Genomic DNA, 16,896 nt, shown 5'->3' with positions numbered 1-16,896 from the left:
AAAAAATTATTGATTTCCATAAGATGCTCGGTGTAGTGATAATTAACAAAAAATGCATATAATAATAACAAATACAATTTACCAACAAGCTGATATTTAAATATTTAATAAGATCCACTTGAAGCAATTGCAAAAAAGATAAACACTGAAAATAAATACTACCTACATAGGAAAAATAGTATACATTATTGCATGTACAAGTCAAAACTTGTTTCCAGAGAAATGACACTGAGAAGTCAAGAAAGCAAAACTTCCAATTATGAGCACAATCTAAGTAATTTTGAAACTTAAGCAACTTTACAGCACTGCTTATATGTTTCCTCTAGTGAAGATTACAGGGCTTTTTTAAACAGTAATGGGATTTTTTCAAATTTCAAAAAAGATCATAGAAATCAAAGCTGTGACCACATTTGTTTGTGTCAATACACAAAAAAAATACCTTTCAAGTAAACTGGCTATATAGCGGACTTGGGAAGTACTCGTAACTGGCACGAAAATTCATGCGTTAGCACTCCTATTGACGATTCTGATATGTACTGTCTGTGCTAAGATTAATTAATAAATCAATTTTCGCGCTAACTCGTAACTTGTCTTTTATCAACCCTTGACAAACTGCATTTCTTTTGTTACAGGTATAACATATTCAAGGCCTGAGAACCTTTACAAGATATAACAATTTAAGAACTAGGTAATACTATGAAAATTGAATTGAGTAATAACCCAAGCTACATTTGCTGAGGATATTAATCAGTGCACAGAGAATATTCACAAATACATAAGTTACAATACAAACTGCGTTTCACAAAGACTATGAAAAATCAATTTACAAAAGCCCTTCTGCTTCTAGATACACTAGTATTTTGTTTCTGCTCTCTCTTTCTCTCTCCCTCCTTGTATCCTCCTAGGAGCTAACACTGCTTTTTAATGGCTTTTTTCTTTTTTGTGTGCAAATTTAAATTATGTATCCTCCCCATGGAGGCAAGAGCGACAACTTAAAGTGTGCAACAGGGCTAAAATAACCAGGCTTCCTTTGACTTTGTGAATTAAATAAATATTTTAATAACTTCAACCTTCAAAGTTGCAATATCTCAATAAAGATTATTATTATTATATTTGTGTTATATATAATAATTTTAATGATTTTCTTTTTCCTTATATCCTCTTTTTTATATGAGCATTTACACTATATTTGTGCCATCTATCATTCCATTCAGTGGCTGATATGATGCAAAAAATCTTATATTTCATGAGGCAATATTTATAGGTTTTGATAGCTAGAAATGTTACGTGCATAGTTCACCTCAATTTCTAGCGGCAATAATAAACCCTAGTATAATGGTCATTTATTCTCCATTGAAAACTCACCAGGATTTTTGAAAATTGTATTTACAAAACAACATTATCAGGCCTACCCAACTACCAGACTCGGCACATAAGGATCCTGAATTAACCGGTATATCGGACCACACTACCCGTTTTTAAGGGTGTGTCAGATTGCATTTCAGAGTATCAGTCAGAACACTGACAGGATGAGCCCACAGTCGTCCTACAAAATTTGTTCTGGGGTATGATACTCTGAAATTCAGGATCCTTATGTGCAAAGTCTGGTAGTTGGGTAGGCCTGATTATTTTTCACACAAAATAACCTTTTCCTCAAGGAAAAAGGGGAATCTACCAAAATGCTTAGAAAAAAAACCTTCCCATTTTGACCCATAATATACATCCCATATCAATTCTTCTGAAAAGTCATGCTTATTCAGCCAACTTTAAGTACTCTTCAGGGTCACTTCTGAAATCCTTTTTGTATTCTTCAAACTTATTTTACAATAATAACTCAATCTTTTCAAAGGGAAAATTGTGGATTAATATTATACAGATACTGTATTTTTTTTAATCATAAATTCTTATAATAAGAATGTTCTTATTGATTAATAGCAACAAAATTAAATAGCAAGCTAATCTATAGTTCTATAGTATATAATAAAACTACAAATGCAAAATAGAAATATAATTTAATGATTCCAAACTTATGTATCTAAAAGATTGGTAATTTTTTCCTTTGAAAAGATTGCAAGTCATTACTGTACCTAAAGCTAAATACTAACAATATTACCCATTTATCTTTTTTCCCATCAATGTTTCTATTACTTTTTATTCATACATCAATCCTATTTTTCTTCTTCTGCAACATATTCAATGTTCTAAATTGGAACTGAATATCGTTTTATGTTCGTGTGCCTCTGAATACAAACATATATACATATATATTTATATTCCATCCATATCTGCCTGTTCAACTTTATCAGCCTTATAAAAATTCAGCATGTAGAACACATTTCCTATAGTACAATTTTTGCTTAATGCACCTCACCTATGTAAGCTAGCAGTGTAATCATAATATCATTCGTTCATTGATGATTAGTCTAAGAAAAATGTATTCTACTTGCGTGAATTTTCTTCAAAATAGCCCCATGCTTGGGATATTCTGCATTTTTTACACTAAGCAGGAGTCGGTGCATTTTAACAAGAGGTCATTAGCAGGGTGTCAAGTTTAAAAGACTTTAAGAAAGAAGGAAAACAGGAAATACAAGACAAAAAAGTAATAAAAAGGAATTATTTCATTATGAAAATGGTCTCCCAAGCCTCTCAAGTCAGGCTAGTCTGCCGTATGTGTCATTATTTGGTAGACTGGTGAATTACAATATATTACTGCAACAATACTTTACTGCAACACATGCTACAGCACGTTTAGGTTTTCTAGCACATTTTCCATTATATCATTTTCTCACAATCAACATTAAATGGGACAAAACAAAAAATCATTTCAAGACCACCCAAGCAGAAACAAATAGGAGTTTTTCAAAGAAAATATCTAGGCATATCTCCAAAAATAGGGCGAAAACGGAAAAACTAACACCCTGCATTACTGATCCTCCTACGTGCTTTAAGTTGACTTCTTCACTGCTGTCCTTCCTTATTTCCTGTATATATACCTTCCAGATTCGGTTTCTATAAGAACATTCACATCGAGAAGAGCCAAGGTCTAGCAAGGCTGAGACCTAAATATGGTGGCATAATTACGAGACCTTAATGTCACTGAGAGACCATTAAAGGATTACGCGGTCTTCCTTTCATGTAGGTCCATCATATTTAGGTCTCGGCCTTGCTAGACCTCGTCTCTTCTCGATGTGAATCCTCTCTTAGTGAAATATATCATTACAGACATCACTATGAAATAATGGTGGTTGAAGGCAGTGATACTTGGTTCTTAGTGAATATACAGGTATACATTTAGTGATCAGGCCCCGGTTTCACAAAAAAACTTAAGTCAGGTACCCTGGTTAAGACCTTAAATTACCAAGGTTACATGGTCACATGGGCAAATCTTACCCTATCAGAAGCAGGGTAACAGCATTCTCATGGAAATCCTAGTCAACTAAGCCAGGGAACTGACTTAAGTTTTTTTTCTGAAACTGGGACCAGGCTATGGTGTTAGGCACCATGCCAATGTGTTTATGCTGTGAATACTAGCACTGCTCCAGCTGGTAGGGAGGGGGGGGGGGGGGGGGGGGGGAGGGGAGGGGGGGGGGGGGGGGCTCTTACCAATGAGCAAGATACCCATTTTGACTTTGAATAGCACCACGGCTGAAAAGAAATGGCTTGGAATAGGCGTAGCGAGCAGATTCACAAGCCCAGCTATCAGGATTCGATGCCTTAATACTACTTGGATGTAGTATAGCAAAGAAACTTCACCCTCAAGACTGGTCACTTGTACATCATGACGTCGCGGCTCTGGTAGAAGCAAAGGTAGCCGTCGCACAGCACTCGTCGCATCATGCCTGGTAGATCCTTGTCCTGCTTTATGGAGATGATGCTTTCCTGCATTTCTGGTGTCAGCCACAGTGGGAGCTCCTCGACAACACGAACCTCGGGGATGTTGTACCCTGATTCTGCCCCTGTGAAAGTGAAAGTGAAAGTGTTTATTTAGCTTGGTTTGTTACAGGCAGTAGCCAGTGCTATGAAACATGGGGTTATGAGATGACAACACGGACCTCGAGGATGTTGTACCCCGATTCTGCCCCTGTGAAGTGTAGGTGAAGTTTGTTATAGACGGTAGGCAGCTGCAGTACTATGACACACAGGGTTGTGTGTGTGTGTGAGAGAGAGAGAGAGAGAGAGAGAGAATTAAAGAACCTACAATGGTCTATAGCAATTACCAATGTGTGTAATCAAATCAAAAACAAAAGAGAAGACTCTTTTCAGAAACATATCTTCTCTTCCAGTAGAAAACCACATTACAATTAAACAATTCCTCCATATACATTCAATTTACCCATTCTATCTGCCATGGAATCAAAGAACATCCAGACAGCATCAGGATCACACCCAGCTTTCACAAATGCCACATAATGGGAGGTCTCAATGCACAAAATAGCAAACAGCTCCATAGTTTCTCTTGGAATTGGTAGGTGCTCAGGATCTGTGGGTTTTCCTTCTCGTTTCAAGTCCTCTAAGTGGTCTAGGTATTCCTTTGCGACTTTCATCTCTTTAGGCTGGTGTTTGGACCTTTTGACATGTTTATGAGTCTGAAGAAAAGACAAAGGAGAAAAATCACAATCATAAATCATTTATTATATTTATGTTATTAGCAAAATATATTTTATATGGAGTGACTTCTTTCACATGGACCTTTTTTTCGACAAACGTGCTTTAGATCACAAAGTTTGTGTATGTGTATTTTAATTTACTGCTTATTATTTATGACATTTTTGTAGACCTTATTGATTTTGCCTTTTCTTTAGTTTTCAACTGCAAAACCGTTAAAAAACCTACCTTGTCACACATCTTAATGAGACAAATGTTGTTTTTATGCAAGAAATGAACAACTTCTCTTCTGAATGTTGACAAACACACACACACACGCACGCATGCACGCAGGCAAGCACGTGCACGCACGCACACACACTGGTATGACAGACAGAAATTACAAACTGCAGATTACTTCACTTACCACGTATTTGCAGTCTTCGCAGAAGGCCAGTTTGCTGAGGCTGGTTCCAAAATGTTCATAGCATTCCTTACACTCATACACAGCAAGTCCTCCACAGATGTTACATTCTCTTATACCTTTAAAAGTGGTTATAACAATGACTATAATATACTTAGAATAACTAGTTATAAAATTGCTAAATGTCTTATTCATATTTTCAGTTACATGTATATGCAGGACACACTAACAACTGAACCTATGAATAATAAGTGAATGAAAGACAACTTCTTTTGTCTATCAAGGACATGCAAAACAATTTTGAAACACAAATCGTTTTGTGTCAAAATAACACAATGCATGATATAAAATATGAGAAAGAAGGACCACTTTGGCATACTGTTTGTTTAAAATAAAATAAACATTTATAAAACATCAATTACAAAAACATGCATGTCAAGGAAAACAAATTTTCTGAAATAATGTGCCCTACATTTTATTAATACTAAACAGAGTTTTCAACATCTAATTTTCATCCACACGTGCCTTCTATAAAACCTTCCACATAACTTACCATTCTCCATGATGTCAGTAATGTCCAGGTACGGTGAAGGCTGTATTCTATCATACATCTTGTAATCCTTACCAAACCTTGGCATCTGGATGATCAGACAAGCTGGGATCTAAAACAAACATAATAATAGCCATGTAACTTTGCCCATCGTTCTGATCAAGCCCTTCAAGAAATTATATTCCGTCAGCTCTTATGGGAACACTTACCTTAACCTGCATTAAAAAGCTTGATACTTTAAATTTGCATACTTACCTTAATCCTTGTGCACAAAAATGATCAGTTGGTTAATGACACTACCCTAAGTTTGTGGAAACAAACAAGTTTACCACTTTTGGTATATTTATTATAATGATTTAATTTCTTTTTTTTTTGGGGGGGGGGGGAGGGGGGGGGGAGGGGACGCATTAAGTATTGGCATTAGTAAGTGGGAGAAATTTACAACTGATCTAAGAAAAGAACAATGTTATTGTTTTTATGCTCTAAAATGACCCACGCTGTAACTTGGACCCCTCCAAAAAACAAAACAAAACAAAACAAAAAAAGCTGAAAATGCAAAAATAATTGAACAATTTTATCAGAAAAAAATTGTTTACCAATCCTGTTTACACAGATTCACCCCTCTTAAACAAACTCATAAGTTTTGCCTGGCATTACTTAAAATTTGCTGACTTACCTCAGATAATTTTCCATCCACCCAAAGAAACAACAGCTCTGCATCAGATTTCTGTGCGGTTATTAACACAGATCTCAACTGGTGCAGAGTGCTCCTCTCTGGTGCTGGAGATCATGGATTAGTTATGAATATCCCGATCTTGCCAAAGAGCAATGTATAAGTGATATATCATAAGCACAAAGCATGTGGAAGGTAAAGTTGGCTCTTATTACCTTGTCATGGCCATGCTGATTGTTGCTTCTGATAATTCAGGACTTCATGTTCACTTAAGATTCATCAGCATTGAACATTTCCAGAATGAAGCAGCGTACATGATAAATTTGACTGATCTTCCATCTTTACTTTTAACATGTCAACTTACCTTAGCTAGTTTAATATCATGGTAAATAAAATACAGCTCTTCCTAGTTTTGTGTGATGCGTATTAAGTATCTTGTCTGTCTCAAAATTATGGCTGTTTTATCTAATCATCTTAACTAAGTTAATAAGTACGATTTCTGCAAAGTTTAGCGGGAGTGCTGAGAGAGAGATCTCTGCATTATATAATAGTACAGCAAAACTCCTCAAGGCAACTCGACTCAACTACTGGTGCTCTGAGAGCAGAATAGTTCAGCTCTATCAGGTTTAGTGTAATAAGTCTTATATTAGTCTCCATTCTAATGCTGTCATACTAGTAACTTTCTCATAAATAAATAAATAAATGAATCTTGGATAGCTTGGTTCTAGGCTGAAAACTGAGCTCTGTGGAGTTGTTCAGAATGGTCTCCTCTCTTCCTTCTCAAAAGTAATATATTTTTAAAAGAGCAAACTTGCCTCTGCTTGTTTCATGCCAGACTGAAAGAACAGCTCCCACAAGTTCTGTGTAGTTTCCTTTTTATTTCATTATTATCAGTTTTTAATCTGCAAACTCACCTCTGCTATTTTGATAAACGTATGTTACTGCCAAATTCAAAATTCAAGGTGTTTCTAAGATGGATCTTTTCTCTTTTTTTCTAAAACTATATTACTTTTTAATCTTCTTACACACCTCTGCTAGTTTGATATTGGATTGAAAGAAGGACAGCTCCACCAAGTTTTGCGTGGTTGGTAACCTTAGTCTCTCGTCTCTCTCTAGAAACAGCTGGTACAGATATGACTCTGTGCCATTGCTCAGCTTTATGAATGGATCTGCTTTCATCAAACTCAGTAAAAGGTTGAGGAATTCTTCAGGGTCTTGAATATGAATTTAAATAAATACAAATTTAGGAACATGGACTTTAAAAGTAAACATATATTCCAACTTGAACATATTTTTAAAAATTTTATTTAATTTAGTAGATATCTGACAGTCTTATACATTTCTTGAAGCTTCCATCAATTAAAGTCTTCATACTATCCAAAATAACCTGAATTTTTGATAATGGAAGATAATGAAAAAAAAAAAAAAACAAGTACCCCTAAAATTAACAATTACCAACTTGAAGTAAAAGATAAAAAGGCAAAAAGGCAGCACAAATAATTTAAAAATTGAAATTCTTTCCCACCTTTTTCTTCACTCATCATTCCTTTGATTGAGCCCAGTCTGTCCAGCATTGCTCTCAGCTTCAGTATTTTGTCTGCTCGGACGTAGAAGGACCTGCAATGCATTTAATAGGATAAGAGTGCAGAGAAATCAATTTTTCTATAAATGTTTTCAATAATAATAATAATAATAATAATAATAATAATAATAATAAAAGTTAAAATGTGAATAAGCAAAAATCACCAAGGTGTTTGATTCAAACAAATTTTACTTTAGATAAAGCTCCCTACCAGTTACTGCTCGGATCATCTATATCTGAATGGTGCCAATGAGCGCACCCATCAACACATCACTCAACAGGGCCATTGCCCTAAACACTTACTGCCTCAGAGGGTTGACAATTCCTTCCCTGATCACAGTCTGAAGCTCCTGGTAATCCGAGATGTCCCCTCCGTTCCTGGGACGAAACAGTAACTCGTCAAAAACAAAGGAGAAGGAGAACATGGAGAAGAGCGTGGAGTCCAGATAACAGGAGTTGTGGTGTCCCTGGATTCCCTTACGTTTCCCCGTATATTTCTCTACCTCGTGGCTGACCTGCTCAGGGGGTGGTATTTTCCCTGGGATGTCTGGGCTTTCTTCACTACCAAATGCTGGAAGGTAAAAAGATGATTGTGAAAATAAAATAAATGTTATAGCTGATTTTAGAAATTTCAGTTTGAAATGAGGGAAATAATAATTGGTGCTTTGCATATTCCTTTGAAATACTTGGTTTTAATGAAAAAGAAATTCCCCAAATTCATGCTAATGTTTTTAAATCAAAATTCATTCATTAACTTGGAAACCTCAGATATTTGCAACTTCCCTGTGCATAAGCCTTAAAAATTGACTTGATAAATAAAATATTTTCTTTAAAAAATTGCATCTTACTCTGACTATGACTTCTGTCCACAAGTTTAGAGCTTTCAGCAAATCTCTGGTCCTTCCTGCACTTGGTTAGATATGTGAAGAAAGCTTTCTTTGGCTGACAAGTGAACAGTCGTCTTTTACCAAATACACCATCAGTGCAGGCCGGTCCTTCCTCTTCCTGGAAGATAAGTTACAGCGCATTCAGAACCGCAGACTAACAGATCTGTGGATCAAATATGGCAACCCACTAAACAGCTTGTCGCTAAATTCCCGTTTGGACATTAAGTAGATTATGCAACAAGCATTCAAGTGGGTTGGCCATATTTGATCCATGAATCTGTTAGTCCGCTGTTCTGAATGTGCTCTTAGAATATCTGTCATGGTCTAACACACACAATATATTAGTGTAATATTTATTTTTATATGAAAGAAACCCCAAATGTTTAGGGCCATTAAAAGCAATAATTAAACACACACACACACAATATATTAAACATAATAATAATAATAATAATAATAATAATAATAATAATAATAATAATAATAATAATAAAGTGACATATGAAGCTATTTCAAAAACATTATACTTGGGGCAATAAGCAAAACATCTATATGCTAGTATGAGTCCAGAAATAATTGCAAAAACAGCATGCTCACTTACCATTTCAATTCCGGCGATTAATTTGGTGGGGTCTTTGGCTTCGGGAATGGTCCCTATCCATCGAATGACTCCATACTGCGGAGGGTTTCCTAAAACTTCGACGACGGAGCCGACACTCAGCTCCTTCCAGCCGTCACTTCCACCGCTACTCCCTGTCCCAGGTACGGAGCTTGTACTGGTGACCAACCTGTGGACTGGCCTGTATTTAGAATTTCCTTGTGGAAAAGAAGAGCTCTGCAGAAAAGGAAAAAAAAACAGTTTGATAACGCTTCAAAAATTTTTTACATCCTAATAACATTAAAATCTTCTCTATTTCTATCTAATTTTTTTAAAAACTTTTGACTACTCAGCATTTATGGTTACTTTTTCATCTCCATTCAAAAGATGCTTACCTGTGTATGTGACAACCCCCTTTGTGGTCTTGTTTGCCAAGTGTCTGGTGGCCCCTTAATACCACTCATAGAGCTCACTGGTTTGGGTGAAACATCTGGAGCTGAAAGTAATAAAAACAATTTTTAGCCTGTTAATTAACATTTTGTTTTGTTTTTTTATATATATATAGTGTTTAGAGCCAATAATGCTGCTGTTGCAACACCATCTTTGTTGGTCACATATTTGCAAGCTTGATTTTATAATTCTTTAAATATTTTAAACCGTTTGTAATGTAATGTCTATACAAATTATCCAAAAGTCATTCAAAATATTATGTGCAGTCTTAATTTTACCTCCTATATACACCCTCATATTCGACTCTGGTCCAAACTATTTTTGTAAATATTTTCTGACAACATTCAGTGATATAAAATAAGCTTTAAATATTAGCACAGAAGTATTCTCTTCTTCAGATCTGTGATATTAGCACGAGTATGACAGAGCTAAAGATTTTATATACAGAGTAAAAATCCTTTTAATCTAAAAATATTCCCTCTCTGATTTGAAGTACAGGTAGAACCAGGGAAATTTATAAAGATAAAGAAATTATAGTAATATTGTATAATAACAATGTGATGTAAGCAGATTAAGTGTAATTGTTGAGGAACTTCCTGCTTACATACTCAAAGGCCAATAATTTGCAAATGAAGCAATAAGATGTGTCAATTTTATATTTGATTGTATATCAAACCTTTCACAATATGTATTGATTGGGACAAAGATAACGTTCAATTATCAATACCAAAAAATTTCCAAAGTTTCCCCGTAAAAAATCACATTAAATTCCAATGTGTAGTACATCCAGATATAATATTGCTCAGAAACTGGGAATGAATGAGAAAACCCAAGCCTGAGCAAAAAAAATCCAACAAATAAATATACATGACTTTGTGTCATTTTTTTTTTTCAAATCATAAATTTATCGCTTTTCATTTTGTTATCTGGAGTGTGAAGTTTGCAAACTTACAGGCATGGTCTATATGGTGATTTATAAAAATTAAAGGACAGTTCAGAAATTTTCTAAGATCAAAACAAGTCAGAAATAAAGTATTGTTTATACGCCTTGACATATATTGGAGTTGCTGTGCTCCTTAATATGTTCTTTTTTGTCCATTTATCGACAAGAGAAATAGTTTTGAACTATTTTTCATTCACAGTTAGTGACCCATGAAAAAAGTGAAAAGGGTGTTTGTGACTGTATTTTTATTTTAATCCTAGGCCACAAGGAAGCTTAAAATATTTGATCAATATCTGTTATGCCTGGTTTTCTTCTTATATGAAACTTGGTTCAGCTTTTTAAACCATTTTCTAAATATACAAAATATCACGCATGTATCTGTTTACACCAAGTGTGCGTAGGGGTAGATAAGAGAGCCAGCAAAAATGAAAGAATGCTCTACTTAAATTCATCTAATTTATGCAAATTATAAGCTAAAATTTATTAAGAGCAAGTTAAATTATTTGCAAAGCAATTATTTGCTAATCGGAAAAAAAATGACATAACAATTCAGACTAGGAATTATCCTGTCAGCGGTAAAATCCAAAATAGTCAGTAACCTTCAAATGACATAGTAGCTAAAATTAGATGGGGATTCCCCTACTGTCAAAGCAAAGGTCAAAAGGACATGCATTTTAGCAACGGTGGATGGAATTTTTTAGAAACTCCTGTTTACCTTTGACTGATTAAAAGTTGATATCACGCAAAACGGTGAGCATAGCAGACATATCTGACAGTATAATCCATTATTATAATAATTATAGCTGTGCCAAATGATGATCACCTGAGTGCATGACAAAGTGTCATATGTGACATTTTCAGACCCAAATATAGCAAAATGAATCAATATCAGTGTGACAAAAGTGAGGACAGCGGAACATTTTAAATGACACGTGCATTAGTCTTGATATCTATTTATTTTAAAACATCCTGGTTGTTGTGAAAATAAGTAGGTTAAGGTTTTCCTTTGTTTATGTAGCATTTAGCTTGGTATTTGCAGAAAGCTATGCGTAAGGTCTTGAGGCATTTCTTTCACTTTTCAATTGGCAACAATAGTCAAGTGTTTACTTAAGTGAAACTGAAAGTTACTTTAAAGATGCATATGAAACAAGAGTGAATGCCTGTAACATACATAAAGTATTAGTACTAGTTTCTTATACATCACAACTAAAATCCACATGCCATAACCCAACTGAAATTTATCCCGTGGGAAGCATAAAAGGACTTAAAACAGTACCTTCTTCACATTTCTGTTCACAAGTTTGACATAATTTTCCCCAAGCCAAAAGGCACAGAAAGTAGGCAGAAAAAATTATATGCAATAATGCAAATATCATTTTTTGGAAAATAAAGCAATGAAATTAATTCTGTGGTATTTCTTAAAGTTACACTATTCAAAAGACCATGGTGGTATTTGCTAGGGTTTATTAGCTAAGTTTTGTCACAAACACTTGCCTAATTATTATGCATCTTTAACCATATGTAGCATACTTCTGCCTCTGTACATTGAAAATTTATCAACAAATATTTTGGGTGTATTATTATTCAAACAATTACAGTTGATGTTGGAAATTTTTATATGATTTTGTAATGATTTCTTCATCTAGTATTGGTGCTTAATGATAAATTATTGTTTACTGAGTTTTTTTTAATTGTCAAAGTCATTTTATTGCTTTTTTGTCAGTGTTTTTAATTATTTTTTTACAAATTTAAAAGAATATAATAATCATCATTATTAGGTTTTAGAGTTTTAGGAATTTTTTTCAATAAAATTTCAGACTAACTCCAAGACCTACTTGTTACTTCTTACCCTTCATTAAGGCCAAACCTGTAGACATGGAATGGGCCAGAGAGTTCTATAGCGAATGTTGAATCTCTACAGTACAAGAGGGTTATTTGTAGGCATGCTGCCCGGATACTTAAATGAATCTGGATTGAAGGAAAGTAAGTACAACTTCTGATGAATTGGGAGAAAAGAAAAATTTTGTAAACACTTTATAAATATATTTTTTCTCTTGGAGGGGAGGGGGCAACCAGTTTATAGTCCATCTTTATGGCCTTACAAATATTACCAGCACCTTTTAGGCTTTTACACATCACTTGGAGGCAAATAAAAACCAAAATATCCCACACATGTACATACCGAAGAACTCATACATAGGGTTATGAGGCGATGTTCGCCCGGCTTCATGACTGCCAACATTACCATCAGGATATAAAGATTTGGAGCCAGACATGGGGAGAGTTCCTCTACGAACAGTTGGCTTGTTCAGATCATTTTCCTGTGTTGCCCCTGATGACTTTTTTCTTCTTGCTTCTTCTAACAGACGCTCTTGTTCTTTATACAAAGCTGTTGTATTTTTTTTCTTTATGTCATCATAGTAACCACCTGTTGCCCCATATGAGTTAGGGTCTGAAATGGAAGAATGTTGTACTAGCACTTTATTTCTTGTTTTACTTCAAATATATGTATATATTTTATTATTCTTAATCATTTTATCAAAAATATGGTTCATGTGCAATTTATTTCAATAATATGGGATAGGCAAGACAAGTGGGCAAAGTATCCTTTTTGAACAATAAATATTTTGAATTCAAATAACTTTTATTGGTTTTTGAAAAAAAACAAAAGATTTACTGCTCTTTTCTTCAATTTAAAACTATATATCATGTATACAGAATAACTAAAAGATATGACTGTGTAAACTCTCATGACTACTTTTCTCCAAGTCATTTTATATTTTATATTTGAAATTATTACTTTACGCTCAATATTAAAACAAAGAGAGCAGTGCACATGCATGTCAAAGTTGTGGAATATTTTCACCTACCTGCTTCTCCATATTCATCAGCCTTAATCAAACCCAAAACTGGTATTAAAGAGGCATGGCCATGGGGCGTTCTGAATAATTGTTTATCTTTATATTTCCCCGTTCCTGTACCAACTGGATTATCCTGAAAGAGGGTTATTTAATATTATTTACAAAACTGGAAAAATAATGGTAGTTTATTAAATGCTGTATGAAAATAAATTCTCACAAGCGATGTTATATAAATTAAATTTTGTACAGCTAATCACTTTCAGTTCACCACTTTTTGTTTTATTTTTCACCCAATTTGCATCAGCTCAACTTATTATCTACTAAGTTTTAAGTTTGTTAATTTTCTTGAAAGAAGGAAATCCTTCTTTTCTTTCCATTTTCTTTTTGGGAAGTTGTGATAATAAGATACATTTATCACGTCTCAAAATTGACTGGTCAAGATTTCAATGAAGGCTCTTTTCACATAACATGGTATGGTAATACTTAAAAATTTCGGCACTTAAAAATTAATTCATAATTATTTCAAAATGCATGAATCCTACGCGGCCATATTAGTTGACAAACTTTTCAAAATTCTCAAGATCCCATTTTCATGTGTGACAAAATTTTCAAAGTGAAAAAAAAATTATGTTGACAGAGAATCGTCTTCCAACAAAATTTTCAAGAATGACTAAATTTTCAAGTTTTTACCATACAATTTTCTGTTTTGTACCAGTTAGTCTGGTCCTCGACTTGATTGTACTCCATTAAAAAAAAAAACAAAAAAACTCAATGCACAAATGTGCTCTTTAAATATAGCACAGGTGATGAGCTTAAGGGCAGAAACCACTAAATCAGCCTATCAGCGCCTGTTATAGACGAATGTAGTTCATTGAGAGAAAATTAGTGCTTTTTTCCATTTTTTTCCTGGCATTTCTTGTGTTGCTAGGGTTTATTTTGGTATCAACTAGCAGGCTAGGGTGTATACTACTGCCAGTTTTTTTTTCAGGACCAGGCTCAGGTGCGGTGCAGCTGTGAGACCTCTGGCGGAGGGGGCTACTGACTGTGAGTGGTGCAGTGGTTTGTTTACAAACAGAGGGGTGCACATGTTCAAGTGATGCCGGTAAGCAAGAAAGTCTGATGACAGTATATTTTTTTGCCATTGGGAGTTATGTCAGTGTGTCTACTGTCCATGGGGATGGGAAATGTTTCACAGAGTAATTTTGTTCATGCAGTATTGAAGGCATTTCTTAGTATGGTCGTCAATGGGAAATTATTTGGTGGTTTCTGCCCTTAAGCTTACGCTTTAATTTTAGTGTGCATCAATTGGCCCACCAGATGTCACTGTATTCAAGAGGATATCTTCAGGTTTCATCTTGAATTGAGGTAGACCTTTCAGTCTTAAACAATTTTTGTGAATCAAACAGCAGGAAGTGACTGAATGCACCAAAAAGAGTCAACCCACATTCTACAAAAATGCACCCTGGAATTTTGCTGCAGTGGCAGTCTTTCTTCACTCTTACTAGGGGAAGTACAGTTTCAAGATTTCGAGCAGACGTCACTTTTCCACAGCCAGAATTCAACTTACAAAATGCACTCCGACAGTGTACTCCCCGTCTTTTGAGTCTTCTAGCACACCTATCCATTTGACTGACCCCCACTGAGGGCCATCGTCTGACATCCACACAACTCGATCCTCAATTTTCAGTTGTGGGGGTGGAGAGTAAACTTTGGCACCTATTTGATCCGCTGGTCTTCGTAGTGCATTCTCAATTGCTTGTTTACTGGTACATAGTCTGACTTTACTTATGTTCACAAAAAGGGCACAGTCAGGGGGACAATCAAAGAATTTTTTTCTTCTGAATTCTCCATCTGAAGTTCCTTTGCCCCTTGCTGAAAAGGACTAAAAAAGAGAAAAATTTCAAAAAAAAAAAATTATGATTATTCAACCTTTGCTTGAAAATCACATTATCATGAGAAAGTCAATGCAAATAAAAACAGTTGTTCTGCTCAATAGAACTATACTAGTGTGTAAAATGTAAGTTAATTGCTTTTTTTTTTCAGCATGTGTAGCCTCTAGAACTTCTACAATACTTAATATGATATCCTAATCGAGTTTCTCATACTTTGAAAAATATCTCCAAAATGTTCATTTGGCATACACTCACTTTGATTTCTATCCCAAACCAGACTCCTTTTTGGGCGGGCAATTCGCCCTTGTAACGCACCAGGCCTATGGTGCCATCAGCCATACCTGGTTGTTTTATAATAAAGACATAGGAATTAACTTTTATTTGAATGCCTTCTTGTAACCAGTTATTTTTATCCTCAAACACGATCAACCTGTCCTTGCATGTTGTAATTGCTAGTAACAGTTCCATTTCTTCAAATCCTATTTGTGAGATATCTGACATGGAAATATTGACTAGATAGACATCTCGAAATTCAACAGATGTCAGGGTGATAGTTTTTTTGTGCTTGCCAAGTGCACATTCGGTCCAGAGGCTCCCTTTGAGTACTGTCTCATTCTTCTTCTTAGAAACTTGCTCTATTTTTAAATCCTGTGATGGAGGGCTCTCCGTACTAATTGCTGTAGTTTCTTTCAACAAGATAAAGCATCTAATGAATTTCTCCATATTGTTTAGTTGTACAATTATATAGGTGCTTTGTGCTTCCTGAATATCAATAATCAGTGAAATAGGTGTTTGTCACCATGTTAAGATATCTTCCCTCAAGCTCCTGGGTTGTGGATGTATTTAGAAAACAAAACAATTAGTTCTGTCTGCCTCCTTCTTAAACTCAGAAGAGAAGATAAGTCTATGGCTTGGTTCACAGTCACTTCTCATAAAGGGATACTGAAATTAAACAACAGGATGTCATTTAACTTTGGTGTTTACTGAAACCCTAAATGTACCGAAAAGTCTCTATGCCAACTGATAAACTACATGTATGTAAGATTCTAAACGGATGTCCTACATTTTATCACAGATATTGAATAATGTAGAATAAATGTATTATGCATAAAATCGAAATATGTTGAGCAATATGTATAAGAAGAAGGAAGCGGGGTGACTAGTATCCGTGTACATGTACGCATCGCCACGGTAATATTTTATGAACTCATTTACTAATCTTACCTGGAAACGACATTAAAAATGTAAGCAACATTATAAAAAACAATTATTGTTCAACAAAATTAAAGTTGTAGTCAGTTCCACACCTACTCAATATATTCTAAATATAGCGCAGTCAAAACCTTCGTGCTGATGCCTCCTCAGTGACGCACAGAAACAAAAATTTTGAGGGGATTCCCCCACTCCTGTCAGTTGCTCCAGCATAACACACATACCATCCAACGGTCCCAT

General features: G+C 34.9%; 1 protein-coding gene across 4 annotated transcripts; it reads right to left on the bottom strand.

Annotated features, from left to right (window-relative positions):
- Positions 1 to 90: 90 nt before the first annotated feature.
- LOC106152356 (ubiquitin carboxyl-terminal hydrolase CYLD) lies at positions 91 to 16,896 on the bottom strand. 4 transcript variants are annotated; one of them, XM_087010252.1, is made up of 15 exons: positions 16,756 to 16,896; positions 15,700 to 16,386; positions 15,120 to 15,434; positions 13,562 to 13,685; positions 12,874 to 13,143; positions 9,694 to 9,794; positions 9,302 to 9,535; positions 8,662 to 8,818; positions 8,117 to 8,384; positions 7,757 to 7,848; positions 7,261 to 7,445; positions 5,562 to 5,670; positions 5,012 to 5,127; positions 4,334 to 4,586; positions 91 to 3,956 (listed from the first exon to the last, which is right to left on the bottom strand). In XM_087010252.1, exons 2-15 carry the CDS (start codon positions 16,165 to 16,167, stop codon positions 3,766 to 3,768), a joined length of 2,883 nt encoding a protein of 960 aa, XP_086866378.1. In that variant the 5' UTR covers positions 16,168 to 16,386; positions 16,756 to 16,896; the 3' UTR covers positions 91 to 3,765. The 4 variants fall into 4 exon arrangements, with proteins under 4 accessions (XP_086866378.1, XP_086866379.1, XP_086866380.1 ...); XM_087010253.1 differs by having other exon boundaries at positions 16,752 to 16,895; XM_087010254.1 differs by having other exon boundaries at positions 16,669 to 16,889.

This window comes from Lingula anatina, chromosome 4, assembly GCF_051362555.1.
Source record: "Lingula anatina isolate TDL-2025a chromosome 4, LinAna3.0, whole genome shotgun sequence".
Lineage (NCBI taxonomy): Eukaryota > Metazoa > Brachiopoda > Lingulata > Lingulida > Lingulidae > Lingula > Lingula anatina.
Note: the sequence above shows the minus strand (reverse complement) of the source record. Positions and strands in the feature narration are given on the sequence as shown.